The sequence below is a fragment of the Prionailurus viverrinus genome, chromosome A1 (genome assembly GCF_022837055.1).
Source record: "Prionailurus viverrinus isolate Anna chromosome A1, UM_Priviv_1.0, whole genome shotgun sequence".
In the NCBI taxonomy this organism is placed as follows: Eukaryota; Metazoa; Chordata; class Mammalia; order Carnivora; family Felidae; genus Prionailurus; species Prionailurus viverrinus.
In genome coordinates, this window is record NC_062561.1 from 5942402 (window position 1) to 5957415 (window position 15014).

The following is a 15014-nucleotide window of genomic DNA, read 5'->3' on the forward strand; positions in this document are numbered from 1 at the left end:
TAACAGACTTTTCACTGAGACAATGCAAGTGATAAGCCAGTAAAGCATGATCTTTAAAGAACTGAAAGAAAAAAATTGTCAACCTGGAATCCTATATTCCACAAAAATTTATTTCAAAATGAAGGTGAGAGAAAATAAAGATGAAATAAAAATATTTTCAGACATAAACAGGCTGAAAAAACTTATTGCCAACAGATGCATGCTATAAGATATGGTAAAGGAATCTGTCAGAGAGGAGATTATAGCAAATAGAAACATGAGTCTGAAGAGCACTGAAAATGATAATGACATGAGTGTGTGTCACACACAGTATTTTTCTTATTTATTTTAACAAGGATAATTGCTTGAGCAAAATTAATAACAACACACTGTGAAGTTTATAACATTTATAAAATTAAAATGTCTGACAAGAGCACAAAGATTGGGTGGAAACAGATGGAAGTACAGAATTGTAAGGTATATAATCACCCCAAGACAGAATGTAATAAATTAAAGATGCCCACTCTAAGACCTAAAACAACTAATCAAATTTTAAAAAGGAGAGATATAGGAATAAAAAAATACTGAAGTAATTCTTGTCATAAATGAAAAAAGAACTGGAACAAATAGAAAATAAATGGCAAAATGATGTGTTTAAACCTAGCTGTATCAGTAAGCACATGTAAATGGTTTAATATCCAGTTAAAAGGCAGAGAATTCCAGGATGGATTAAAGATAAAAAAAAAATAATAATAACCAACTACATGCTTCCTAGAAGAATCGTACTTTAAGTACGAAGACACAAATGGGCTAAAAAGAAAAAAATATACCATAGCAACACTAATCAAAAGAAGCCTGTGATGGCTATGTTATAACCAGACAATAGAGAATTCAGAGTGAAGAAAATTGCCAGGGATAAGGAAAATCATTTTGCACTGACAAAAGGGTCAATTTCATCAAGAGGAATTGGCAATCCTGAATGTTTATACACCTAATGACATAGCTTCAAAATGAAGCTTAAACTAATAGAAGCAAATGCAATGAAGGAAAAGCTAAAAGAACTTGAAGATGAAAAATCACCATTCAGACACAATGATATTTGGGGATTTTAATATCCCCCTTTCAATCACTGATAGAACAAGTAGACAGTCATCAAGGATATAAAAGATTTGGATGACAGTATCAACCAACTTAACTAATAGTTATAAACTACTTTATCCCACAACAACAGAATACTCAGACTTTTTATGTGCATACAAAACATTTAACATTTGATAGGTCATAATATGAACCATAAAACAAGTTCCAATAAAATAAAGGATTCAAGTTATATAGAGTATGTTCTCTACTAAAACGGAATTATGTTCTAAATCAATTAAAAGAATAGCTCTAGCAAATGCCCAAATATTTAAAAACACATACTTAAAAAGAACCCATGAGTCAAAGAAGACATCATAACAAAACTTAGAATATTTTGAATGAATGAAAATGAAAATGCAGCACATAAAAATTTGTGACATTCTGCTAAAGCAATAATTAGGAAATGTATAGGACTAAACATTTGTATTAAAAAAGAAAGAAATAAAGTTCTCAAATCAAGTTCTGCCTTAAGAAACTATAAAAAGACTGAGTTGTTTGGGTGGCTCAGTCAGTTGAGCATCCAGCTCTTGATGTTGGCTCAGGTCATGACCCCAGGGTGGTGGAATTGAGCCCCACATTGGGCTCTGCACTAAGCGTGGAGCCTGCTTAAGATTTTCTCTCTCTCTCTCTCTCTCTCTCTCTCTCTCTCTCTCTCTCTTTTCCTCTCTCTCTCTCTCTCTCTTTTCCTCTCTCTCTCTCTCTCTCCCTCTGCATCTTTCCCTTGCTCACACTCTCTCTCTGTCATTAAAATAAAAAATAAAGAAACTAGAAAAAGAGGAGCAAATGAAGCCACAAGTAGGCAAAATAATAGGAATAATAAAGAGAAGTTAATGAAATAGGAAACAGAGAAACATTGAAGAAAAATCAAATCTGGAAGCACTTTCTTCAGGAATATCAATAAAACCAATAACTAGCTAGCCTACCATATGATTTCACTCATATGTGGAATTTAAGAGATGAAACAGATGAACATATGGGAAGGAAGGGGAAAAGAGAAGAGCGGGAAACAAACCACAAGAGACTCTTAACAACAGAGAACAAAGTGAGGGTTGATGGAGGGAGGTGGGTGGGGGATGGGCTAAATGGGGGAGGGGCCTTAAGGAGGGCACCTGTTGGGATGAGCACTGGGTGTTGTATGTAAGTGATGAGTCACGAAATTCTACTCCTAAAACCAATACTACATTCTATGTTAACTAACTAGAATTTAAACAAAATCTTGGAAGAAAATAAGTAAGTAAAAATGGAATAATTATGAGTTAAAGAAGCTACACAATAAGTCATCCTATATGACTTACATATATCCTATATGACTTTATATAAAATTTAATAAATGCAAATGAATCTGTAGTTGACAGAAAGCAGACTGGTATCAAAACGTATCAAATTATACACTTTAAATAATAGGCAGTTTATTTTACCTCAATAAAGCTGTTTTTCTTTCTTTTTTTTTAATTTTTTAATGTTTTATTTATTTTTGAGACAGAGAGAGAGACAGAGCATGAGCAGGGGAGGGGCAGAGAGAGAGGGAGATACAGAATCGGAAGCAGCTCCAGGCTCCGAGCTGTCCGCACAGAGCCCGACGCAGGGCCCAAACTCACGGACCGTGAGATCATGACCTGAGCTGAAGTCAGACGCTCAACCAACTGAGCCACCCAGGCACCCTGTAAGCTGTTTTTCTTTTAAGTACATATGGCTGTGAACAAATATATACGTGCTTAAAAAAAAAAGGTTTACAGAGGCAAAGCCATTTCCTGAGATTCACCAAATCCAAGCACTTTGGGCTTGAAATGGGGATCAAAATTCCTGCTCTAAACTCTTAGCATCAACAATCTACTCATTAGTTCTCAACAGACCAATTGAGTGACAACAAATTTTTCACTGACATTAAAGCTTAATAAACATTCTGGTGTGGATCACCGTAAATTTCAATGACTTGAGTCTTGGGGAAGCTTTGGGGCTACCTAGAAAGGACTTTTCAGCCTTGGCTGATGCTGGCAATGACCAATGGTAACAGCAGATTCAAAGTAACATTGAAAAATAATTGCAAAGTTGTAAAAGGCTTCCTGCAAGTTGTTGAAACAGAGGGAAGGCGTTAATACGAATGATGAATCATGATACTTACAGCCCCTTTGCAGTACAGCCGGAGCTTTCCTGTAGGAGTTCGGACAATTACAGACATCCTTTTTCTATTACTAAGACAATATGAAATGCATTATTGGTTTCCATGTTCCTCAGTACATGGTGCTAACACACACACACACACACACACACACACACACACACACACACACACAAAATCCAAGTTAAAAGAATTCTCAGAGTCCTCCGCTGACCATTAGTGAAAAGGCCAACATGTTTCTTGCCAGCCTCCATTTCTTTTTTCTTTACCTGTTTCTTTAAACTGAGATTCTAATCTAAATCTCCACCTTCTACTACTACTGTTTCTCAATTACGATCCTTTTCTTCCATGGAAATTTATTAGCACAAATATACATACATATATGTATATATATATACATATATATATATATACATATATGTATATATATACATATTTACATGTTAATTACATAGTGTAATATGTATAACATATATTGTGTTTTATATTATTACTATTATGTATTGTGTAATACATATATAATGTAACATACACTTATCATGCATTACACATATAAGACATAAATTATATATACATATAGCATATATAATATAATCACTTACGAACTGATGAGGAAAGAGGAAAGCTTCCCTGGTTGTGTATTTTTCAGGCCTCACAACATCTCTGTCAAGTAGACCCTCCTGTCCCCACTTTGCTGCACAGAGATGTTCAACTGCTGGCTTGAGAGATGCCAGTTATTTTTCTGTATGGTTCTGTCTCAAAGTCCTCTGGATTTTTTTCCTTTGTGTGTTTTTATGATTATAGACAGAACTTAAACTCATTGCTTTCATTCCTGAGTTAGCAGCCCAAATAGGCTTGAAGATCTCCCCTCTCCTCCTTATCCCACACCCTGCCAAAGTAAACTGGCCAAAATCTTTTTTTTTTTTTCCTTTTTCCTCATCTTGTCATTCCCTAACCTTAACCTTGGATGGCTCTCTAAACAACAACTTTTCAAGAGACTCAAACAAACTACCTGCAAATCAGCACCTTCTCAGATATTCATCATATCCTACAATGCTATGTGTTGCACAGTCCAAGGCGGGGAGGGTCCCAGTGAGTAGCCCCACACCTGAACACTTGAGCTAGGAAGCATCTCAACAGGGACAGGGGCCAGCAATTGCTTTAACTGCCTAGCTGTCAGAATGCCACTAAAGGCAACTGAGTCATTCCAGTGTCACCCAGCTAGGAGCTTGTACTTTCAGGGCAGGAAACGAGTGCTCTAGTAGTAGTGACAGTCAGATATGAAGTAAAGGGAGAGCTAGAATCAACACTGAGATACATTTTCTTGTAATACGGTTTTTAGAAGCAGCTGTCCTCAAGAGACAAGTTGGTAACAACAACTCTTCTGAGGTTCAAAGCTTTTTTTAAAGCATGTCATTGGCCAATAAGTCTTACTCGTATGTGGATCTTGAGAAACTTAACAGAAGTCCATGGGGGAAAGGAAGGGGAAGAAATAGTTACAAACAGAGAGGGACGGAGGCAAACCACGAGAGACTCTTAAATGCAGAGAACAAACTGAGGGGGGATGGGGGGGAGGGGAAAGTGGGTGCTGGGCATTGAGGAGGGCACCTGTTGGAATGAGCACTGGGTGTTGTATGGAAGCCAATTTGACAATAAATTATATTTTTAAAAAGATTCTTAAAATCACCTGGCTTTGGGAAGAACGAATTATTCCTTTCCTAATTTTCTAGCATTTCTCTTTCTAATTTTTCAGATTCCACATTAGAAATGCTCAGATGGTCTAAGAGACTGAGACTCTGTGAATCTTTAAAACAGTGCAATGAAAATAAAATCATCACCAATGTCCTCACAATAGGCTATGGGGACCAGGCCACAGTGGCTGGACCAGAAGGCCCTCTGAAATCTAAGAGAAGAGAAGACAATGTGGATGCACATTGTCTCCTTTGGGGGTAAAAAAAAGGAGTTAGTTCACAGTCTATGTTTAAAGAAATCATTTTGGGTTTATTTGTAAAACTAATGTCCAATATTCATCTATTCATCAAGTATTTATTGAGCACTTACTGAATACATTCCACAGACGGTGACTCATACGTTCCTGGGATCCCGAGTCTAGTTGGCGACACAGTTAATAAGTAATAACCCGGATGTGAAATCTCAAGTCTGACTCTGACTAGAGCTGAGAAGGAGAGGTGTGGGAACCCCTCTCAGCTACAAAAGGGGATTTGGCCTAATGAGGCCTAAAGAAGTGAGCACCAGGCTCAGATTTAAGGCTCGATGGAAGCTGACCAGAATTTCATGATTCTGCATTAAAGCTTTGATTTACATTTCCAAATCCTAACTGAGGAGTCATGGAAAGAGCCCTGGAGAATACATGAACAAAATGAAAAGGTAGCTTACCTAGAAAACTCCAGGATGTTAAGAATTTCAAATGTGAAGTTTTCTCCCATCTATAGGAAGGTAAGACAACATATTCTTACCTGAGGAAAAAAGTACTCATCTTGCAAAACCGCTCACTCTCCCAGTCGGAAACAAGTTTTACCCGACAACTACACATCTTTTTCAAAACAGAAATTTCCTTACAAACTTGATGAAATGATGGCGCCCTCTTCTGGCAACAACATTGTTTGCAAACTGGGGAATAGTTAGAAAAAAAGAGTGCAGATTTAAGGCTGAAACACCTCTTTTCAGTATAAAGTCAGCACCACGAGAAACAGTTTATAAACACTCTCATGTTGCAAGGGGACGTGGAGACCATCAACAGACATAAATGGAAAAACAAGTAAGTCCTGTCATAAAGTCATGCAGTTCAAATGAAATCCTTAATCCTTAGATAATTTGAAGAGATAAGCATGGAAAGAGACGGCATGCTATAAAATTTTATATCAGTAAAATTTGAATTCTTTTCTAAATTTTTCCAGTTACAGCTTCTTGACTTCCTGTAGCCATGATCAGTTCACCAAGAAGGCAGTGCAGAATTTCAAATAATTAGAGAGTGGTCCATGTGGCATGTACTCTGGGTATAAGGATGAATCATTCAGTCCATTCTGCCAAGGGCTGAATGTCTAGTAAATATCCCTAACCACTGCATTATTACTAGAAAAAAAATTAGTGAGTTGTGCATCATGTTTGCATTGCATCAGTCCTTCCCCATGATATTAAAGGCTTGTGGTAAGTGGTCATCAAGACAAAATATATATATATCGTACATATATATATATATTATATATATATTTATAAAGAATATATATATTATATATATGAGTAAAATAAAATGAACAAATCAACATAATAACAACTCACAAAAAAATAGTTGGAAACATTTCAATTTTTCATAGAAAAAAAGTAGTGTATTTCTTGAAGATCTGATGATTCTGACTCTTTGGAATAGTTCACTTTCTCTGTGCTTTCTCACTAATTCCGGTTACTTTTCATACATTAACTCATTTAGTCCTCACAAGAACCCTGTGACACGCATGATAGGGAAACTGGGGTAGACACAGAAGGAACACACTTGAGACAAATGGCTGGGAAGGTGTGGGTCCAGGTGGGCATCCCAGGCAATGTGATCCCAGAGCTCCCAGACTCAACTACTCTACTGCGTCTCTCTGGAAGGGGCACGTGAATCATGAGAATGTAAGATGCTACTCACAGCATTTATGGTGACAGAGGATGGCGTTCTTGTAGTAAAAACAAAGCCAAGTTTCTTCATTCCTTTCACTAAAGCTGCTTCATCTACCAACAAAAAGTCTGTATTAATGGAGACTGAATGAAGATATTAACACTGAATTTAATTTGATACAGATTTCTATTCTCCAGCTCTAAAATACCATGACATTTTTTTAACTTGGCTTTTTTTTTTTTTTTTTTTTTGGCTCCAAATGCACTTATCTAACTACTAGATAGCGTTCATGAAAGAGGAAATCTGCTTAAATAGACCCCTTTCAGTGAGGCTGAGATCTATTTACCGGCCTAAATTCCTTTCTTAGTACTCATTACAGTTTTTGTTCGACAAGCCATTGATAGAATCGCCACAAAATGCCGCAGTGCCTTAACCTTACTCCTGCCTTGTTACTGGTTATGACTAAATGTTCCACCGAGCCCTAGCTCAAAGAGCCATCTACACCAACGTCCTTAGGGCAGTCTTTGGGGGTGTGGGGAGCAGGATCCCCAGTGCTGCAGCGTGGCTCAAAACCGCACAGTACCATCAATAGCCCTGATCCATAAGGACGCCTGAGAAGGAGCGACGCAGGGGCAGTCGGGATCAGTGACGGCACCACCTCTTCTCGGGGTTCATCACCTACCGGGTGCTCCAGGAGCATGCGACAGACACCTACCTGGGGAGGAAGCCTGGTAGGTTGTATTACCTCCGTCTCTCTCAGGAACAACAGTGTGACACACACATAACAGGGTGAGAAACTCCTTTATGTAATCTCTCGTGGGCTACAAAAAAGGCACAGAGCCAGTGAGTCTCTTCCAACACCGGTGGCACAAGAGTTAGATACAGTCTGCAAGTAGCAACAACTGCGGTTTTCACCTCAGGGACACAGAGAGCCAAGCGCTGACTGCAAACCGCATCAGGCACTCGGAATGTGTTTGCAGAGTGGCTACCAAGGCAGACAGTGCAGGGCCGGGGAGACCTCAGGGAACAAGATGACCCTACCCTCTAGGAGCTTCTCTCCTCCCCGGGGAAACAGGTTTTCTCAAAGCCGGAGGAAATAAGTAGGGGTCGTCACAGAGCAAGGAGGGGCGTATTTTAGGTAGGTGATCTGGGGGGGAGAAATTGGAGGACATAATATCTAAGACCTAAATGGAAAAGTTAGTTAGCTGTGTGACTGTGACATGTGACCGTGGCACAGGCTAGACAAAGGGGATGCACAGCACTTTCAGAGGCTCCGAGGCAGGAGACAGACTCATAGGTTTGCGAGCTTCAAGTTTGTGTGACTCCAGCGTCTTGAGCAAGGTGAATAATGACATAGAATCAGGTGGGAGAGAAAGCCACGGTGATGAGCTAGGATTTTATCTTAAGTGGCGTGCCAGTCCTCTGAAGGTTTTGAAGCAAAGGAAGAACACGTAAAGACTCATGTTTTAAAAGATCACTTTTAGTTTTGATGGGCGGGGCGCCTGGGTGGCTCAGTCAGTCAAGCGTCCAACTCTTGATTTCCGCTCAGGTCATGATCTCACGATTTGTGAGTTCAAGCCCCACATGGGGCTCCATGCTGACAGTGCAGAGCCTGCTTGTGATTCTCTCTTTCCCTCTCTCTCTGACTCTGCTTGTGCTCTCTGTCTCTCCCTCTTTCAAAAATAAATACACTTAAAAATAAAAATAAATAAAAATAAAAGACCACTTTTATTTTTGAGAAGACCAAGATTTCAAATCAAGTAGATCAGTATTTTGAAATCAGTAAGTGAAGTTATTGGTAAAATACAATAGAACCAAAGCGCTTAAAAGCATTCAGAGATTTTCTTACACAGATTGCTACACAGTAAAATGTTCTTGAGTGATGTTTGGGTTCATTCACACTAGTTAGTTTGGCACTCCCCTCATCACATCAGTATGGAATCCGCTGTTCACTATATTAATATCAAAAAAATTTCAAGACCCCCTCTCTCTCCTGGCTCAGAAAATTATACCTTTTAATAAGCCATATATATGTTTTAAAGTTATGTAGCATTACCGTGTTGACATGGAAGTGAAAACAGCAGACTTACGTGGCCATTCTCAAAGTTCTGCAACAATGTTGGGTCATTAAATCCACCGGATTCTGTGATGGCAGACGGTGATACACTGAGGAAGAACAGAGAAGATTTACTGTAATTAAAAGTTCCTGACAGAGCCAGTCAGGGATCAAATGGACCTAAAGTGAACACGCAGCCCCATCTTCTGATTTCAGGAAGTTACACTATGAAGTCTACAGAATTACAGGGGACGCTTGAACAACATGGACTGTGCAGGTCCACTGACACACAGATTTTTCTTGTACAATATGGTAAATGTATTTTGTCTTCCTTGTAATTTTCTTTTTTTAAAAAAAAATTTTTTTTCAACGTTTATTTATTTTTGGGACAGAGAGAGACAGAGCATGAACGGGGGAGGGGCAGTGAGAGAGGGAGACACAGAATCGGAAACAGGCTCCCGGCTCTGAGCCATCAGCCCAGAGCCTGACGCGGGGCTCGAACTCACGGACCGTGAGATCGTGACCTGGCTGAAGTCGGACGCTTAACCGACTGCGCCACCCAGGTGCCCCTGTCTTCCTTGTAATTTTCTTAGTAACACTTCCTTTTCTCTAGCTTTACTTTAAGAGTACAATCTATAATACATGTACAAAATATGTGGTAATCGATTGTTTACATTATCGGTAAGGCTTCTGGTCCAACAATAGTCTCTGAGTAGTTAATTGGGGAGTTAAAAGCTATACACGGATTTTCAACTGCCTGGAGAGGGTCAGCACCCCTAACCCCTGTGTTGTTCAAGGGTGGCTGTATAGTAAATATTTAAGGTTCTGTCAAATTATACATCCTCTCAGCCCTCAAGTTGCAAAATGGCATTAGAAAATGCCTAAATCTGTGTTGAAAACCATGTAATTATACAGAGTTTAAGACAGAGTAACCATAAAATCAATAAATCAAAGTCTGGATTCTGGGTTCTTTGAATATCACATGGGAAAGATCCATCCAGGGGAGATTTCTGGGAACTGCCTTTGGAGATCTGGACAAGGGATAGCTGTGTTACCATATATCAGAACTCCAGTACTGAGAAAAACCCCATTACAGGGGAAAAGGAACATGGGCAAAGTAGAAAAGAATGTTGTCTAGTTACCTTAGGTTGTCCAAAATGGTATCACTTCTGTTTGACAGATTTCTGAGGGAAAACGAGGGAGGTTATAAGGCTATAAATATAAAAAACTTCAGGAATTCTAAAAAAAACATAAAAAAAGCAGATATAAACCATATTTTTTAACAACTGCCAGTTTTCATTTAAGTTTCAGTCTCATTCAGATATAGCTATGTTATTAGAAATTCATTTAAGTTTTGAAGTAAATAAAGACTTATTAATTTGTTTAAAAAATGAGAATTTTCAACAGAGTATGGCAAAAAAAAAGCCACTTACCCATAAATTATACCTGCAATGGTACACTTCTTCAATGTCATAATATTGCAAGTGAGTGTTCCTGTTTTATCAGAAAATAAATATTTTACCTAAAGAAAGAAAAAGCAAACATGATAAACAACATAAATATAAAAGTTAAGAGCAAAGACAAATTTAAGTTCTTTTCTTTAAATCCTCAAAATACTTGAACTTTTAGTAAAAAGAAGTTCAGCCTACAAAAATTCTGCCTTTAATATTTATACTTCTTTCAGAGGTTCTCTTTGTTTTATACTGCAGGTGAAATTTTATGTTAATATGCAAAGTAAATTTCAGGCCATCCAACCTAAGAAAATCAAAACTCCAAGTTCTTTTTCTTGCCACAAGAAATCTCATCAAAGGTCTCTAGAAAACATTAAGTGTATATATAGATAGAAAGATATAGACACACACACACACACACACACACACACACACCCCAAAACCAGATAAAGACATTATAGAAAAAATTTACAGGCCAATATCCCTGATGAACATAGATGCAAAAATACTCAACGAAATATTAGCAAATCAAATTCAACAGTACATTGAAAAGATTACACAACATCATCAAGTGGAATTTATTCCAGTGATACAAGAATAGTTAAAAAAATCAATCAATGTGATATACCACATCAATAAAATAAAGGATAAAAGTAATACAACCATCTCAGGAGATGCAGAAAAAGCATTTGACAAAATTCAACATCCATTTATGATAAAAACTCTCAATGAGGTAGGGGTTAAAGGGAACAAACTTCAACATAATAAAGGTCAATATGACAAGCCTGAAGTTAACACCAATGGTCAAGGGTAAGAAGCTGGAAGCTTTTCCTCTGAGATCAGAAACAAGAAAGGGTGCCCACTCTCACCACTTTATTCGACATAGCATTGGAAATCCTGGCCAGAACAATTAGGCAAGTAAAATAAAAGGCACCTAAATTAAAAAGGAAAAAGTAAAACTGTCACTATTTGCAGAAGACCACACCAAAAACTCCTTAGAATGAATGGATTCAGTAAAGCTGCAGGTTACAAATTCAACATACAGAAACCTGTTGAATTTCTATACATTAATAATGACTGTTAGAAACATTAACAATTCCATTTACAATTGCATCAAAAAGAATAAAATACCTAGGAATAAATCTAATCAAGGAGGCAAAAAACCCCTGATCAAAGAAACTGAAGAAAACACAAATAGAAAGATATTCCACAAATTAACCTTGTTAAAATGTCCGTACTACCCAAACCAACTACAGATTCAATGTAATCCCTATCAAGATGCCAGTGGCATTTTTCACAGATTTAGAACAATAATCCTAAAATGTGTATGCAACCACAACCCCAAATAACCAAGGCAATCTTGAGAAAGAAAAAAGGAGGTATCATGCTTCCTGATTTCAAACTATATTACAAAGTTATAGAAATCCAAACAGTATGGGATTTGCATAAAAACAGACACGTAGGTCAATGGAACGGAAAAAAGAGCTCAGAAATAACCAATGAACATATGGTTAATTAATTTACAACACAGGAGACAAAAATGTGCAATAGAGAAAGGACAGTCTCTTCAATAAATGGTGTTCAATAAATAAATGACAATCTCACCAATAAACTTGACAACCACATGCAACAGAATGAAGCTGGACCACTTTCTTATACCATGTACAAAATTAACTCAAAATGGACTAAATACTTGAACACAAGACCTAAAACCATAAAACTCCTAGAAGAAAACATAGGTAGTAAGTTCTCTGACATCAGTCTTAGTGATGATTTTTTGGATTTGACACTAAGAACCAAGGCAGCAAAAGCAAAAATAAATAAGTGGGACTACATTAAATTAAAAAGCTTCTGCACAGCAAAAGAAATCATCAGCAAAATGAAAAGGTAACACAATGAATAGGAGAAAATATTTGCAAATAATATATTTGATGAAGGGGGTTAATGTCTAAAATATATAAAGAACTCATGCAACTCAACAGCAAAATAATAATCCAATTTTAAAAATGAGGAGAGGATCTCAATAGATGTTTTTCCAAAGAAGACATACAAATGGCCAACAGACCCATAAAAAGATGTTCAGCACCACTAGTCATCAGGGAAATGCAAATCAAAACCATAATGAGATATCACTTCACACCCATTAGAACAGTTATTACCAAAAGACAATAAGTGTTGGCAAGGATGTAGAGAAAAGGGGACTCTTGTGCACTGTAGGTGGGAGTGGAAATTGGGGCAACCACTATGGAAAACAGCATGGAAGCTCATCAAAAAATTAAAAACAGAACAACCATATGATCCAGCAATTTCGCTTCTGGGTATTTATTTGAAGAAAATGAAAACACTAAGTCAAAAAGATAGATATACCCCTATGCTCATGGCAGCATTATCTACAATAGCCAAGATAAAACAACCTGTCAATGAATGAATGGACCAAAGAAAATGTAGTGTATATGTAATACAGTAATAATTATACACACACACACACACACACACACACACACACACACACACACAATTGAGCCATAAAAAGAAGGAAATCTGGCTGTTTGCACATGAAAGGACTCTGAGGACATTATGTTGTGTGAAATAAGTCAGACAAAGAAAGAAATGCCACAGGATTCACTTACTTGTGCAATCTGAACAAGGAAAATAACTAAACTCGCTACACAGAACAGATTGGTGGTTGTCAGAGGCAAGGAGTGAGCGAAATGAGCAGTGAGCAAAATGGGTGAAGGGGGTCAAAAGGTACAAACTTCCAGTTAGAAAATAAATGAATCCTCAGGATGTCGTGGAAAACACGGTGATTGTAGTTAATACTACCATACTGCATGTTCAGAAGCTGCCAGGAAGATAGATCTTAAAAGTTCTCATCACCCAAACTCTGTAACTATGTATAGTGACAGACGTTAACCAGACTTATTATGATGATCGTTTTGCAATATATACAAATACCAAACCATTATGTTGCACACCTGAAACTAATATAATCATAGATGCCAATTATACTCAATAAAAAAAGGAAAAGAGGCAATGTTAAACCATTTTTTTATTATCACGATAAAGTGCTTTTAGATAAAACTTACCGTTTTGACCATTTTTAAGTGTTATTATTGAACACATTGACATAGTGGTGCAACCGTCACCACCATCCATCTCCAGAACGTCTTTCTCATCCCAAACTGAAACCTCCTACCAATCCAGCAATACAATGACTCCCCATTCTGTCCTCCCTGCAGCCCCTAGCAACCACTATGCTACTTTCTGTCTCTATAAATCTGACTATTCCAAGTACTTCATATAAGCTGAGTCATGTTCTATTTGTGTCCTTTTGTGTCTGGCATATTTCACTTAGCATAATCTTCAAGATTTATCCATGCTGTAGCCTGTTTCCAGATTTCATTCATTTTCAGGACTGCATAATATTCCACTGTATGTGCAGACCACATTTTGTTTAATTATTTATTGGACGTTTGAGTTGTTTCCACCATTTGCCTATTGTGAATAGTGCTGCTTAGAACATGCGTGTATATAATACCTGTTTGAGTCCCCACTTTCAATTCTTTTGTGAAAATCCCCAGATGTGGAATTGCTGGAACATATGGTAATTCTAGGTTTAGTTTTTTGAGGTTTCTCCATAGTGTTTTCCACAGTGACTTCACCATCTTACATTTCCACATGAACATGTGTTCTCTGGTGTGAAAGTTTTACAGTAGGTGTCCTGGTGGCTGCCAAGTGCTATTTCATTATGATTTGGATCTGCAGTTCCTTAAAGATCAGGGATGTTGAGGGGCGCCTGGGTGGCTCAGTCGGTTAAGCGGCTGATTTCGGCTCAGGTCATGATCTCGCGGTCCGCGAGTTCGAGCCCTGCGTCAGGCTCTGTGCTGACAGCTCAGAGCCTGGAGCCTGTTTCAGATTCTGTGTCTCCCTCTCTCTGACCCTCCCCGTTCATGCTCTGTCTCTCTCTGTCTCAAAAATAAAAACATTAAAAAAATTAAAAAAAAAAAAAAGATCAGGGATGTTGAGCATCATTTCAGGTGCTTATTGTTTGTTTATATACATTCTTTGGAAAAATGTCTATTGAAGTCCTCTGCTATTGAGTTGTACTAGTTTTTATATATTCTGAATATTAAACTTATTGTCTTGTTTTATTTCTGTTCTTATCTTTATGTATTACCTACATAAACAATGTAATTAATTTTTTTTATTTTTTTAATGTTTATTTACTTGTGAGAGACAGAGTGTGAGCGGGGGAGGGGTGGGGAGGGGCAGGGAGAGAGGGAGACACAGAATCTGAAGCTGGCTCCAGGCTCTGAGCTGTCAGCACAGAGCCCGATGCAGGGCTTGAACTCACAAACGGTGAGATCATGACCTGAGCCGAAGTCAGATGCTTAACCGACTGAGCCACCTAGGCGTCCCAGTATAATTAATTTTCAAAGCTTGAGTTCCAAAGCCAGTTTTATTATACTGAATTACTACTCTAAAGTAGCTAGAGTCGACTGACAAGGCAAGAGGGATAAACTGATTTTTTTCCCAACTGTCAACAGAAAACATATGTTCTAAAGGATTAGCAAATGATCAGATTTTCATGAGCAGAAAAGTTGCTAGAAAGCTGATTATTCCATCCTCCTTCATTTTTAGTTTTCCAAG

The 15014-nt window shown here is 37.8% G+C and overlaps 1 protein-coding gene across 7 annotated transcripts in view; it reads right to left on the reverse strand.

Moving 5' to 3' along the window:
• The window catches only part of LOC125175992 (phospholipid-transporting ATPase IB-like), a 212694-nt gene that overhangs the window by 127813 nt on the left and 69867 nt on the right, over positions 1–15014 (reverse strand). For all 7 annotated transcript variants that reach the window (XM_047876704.1, XM_047876721.1, XM_047876739.1 and 4 more), the window contains 7 exons: positions 10347–10435; positions 10056–10097; positions 8948–9023; positions 7573–7678; positions 6888–6970; positions 5636–5685; positions 3242–3311 (listed from right to left, as the gene is read on the reverse strand). In XM_047876704.1, the coding sequence (XP_047732660.1) occupies positions 3242–3311; positions 5636–5685; positions 6888–6970; positions 7573–7678; positions 8948–9023; positions 10056–10097; positions 10347–10435 (516 nt within the window). The remainder of the gene's footprint in view (positions 1–3241; positions 3312–5635; positions 5686–6887; positions 6971–7572; positions 7679–8947; positions 9024–10055; positions 10098–10346; positions 10436–15014) is intronic.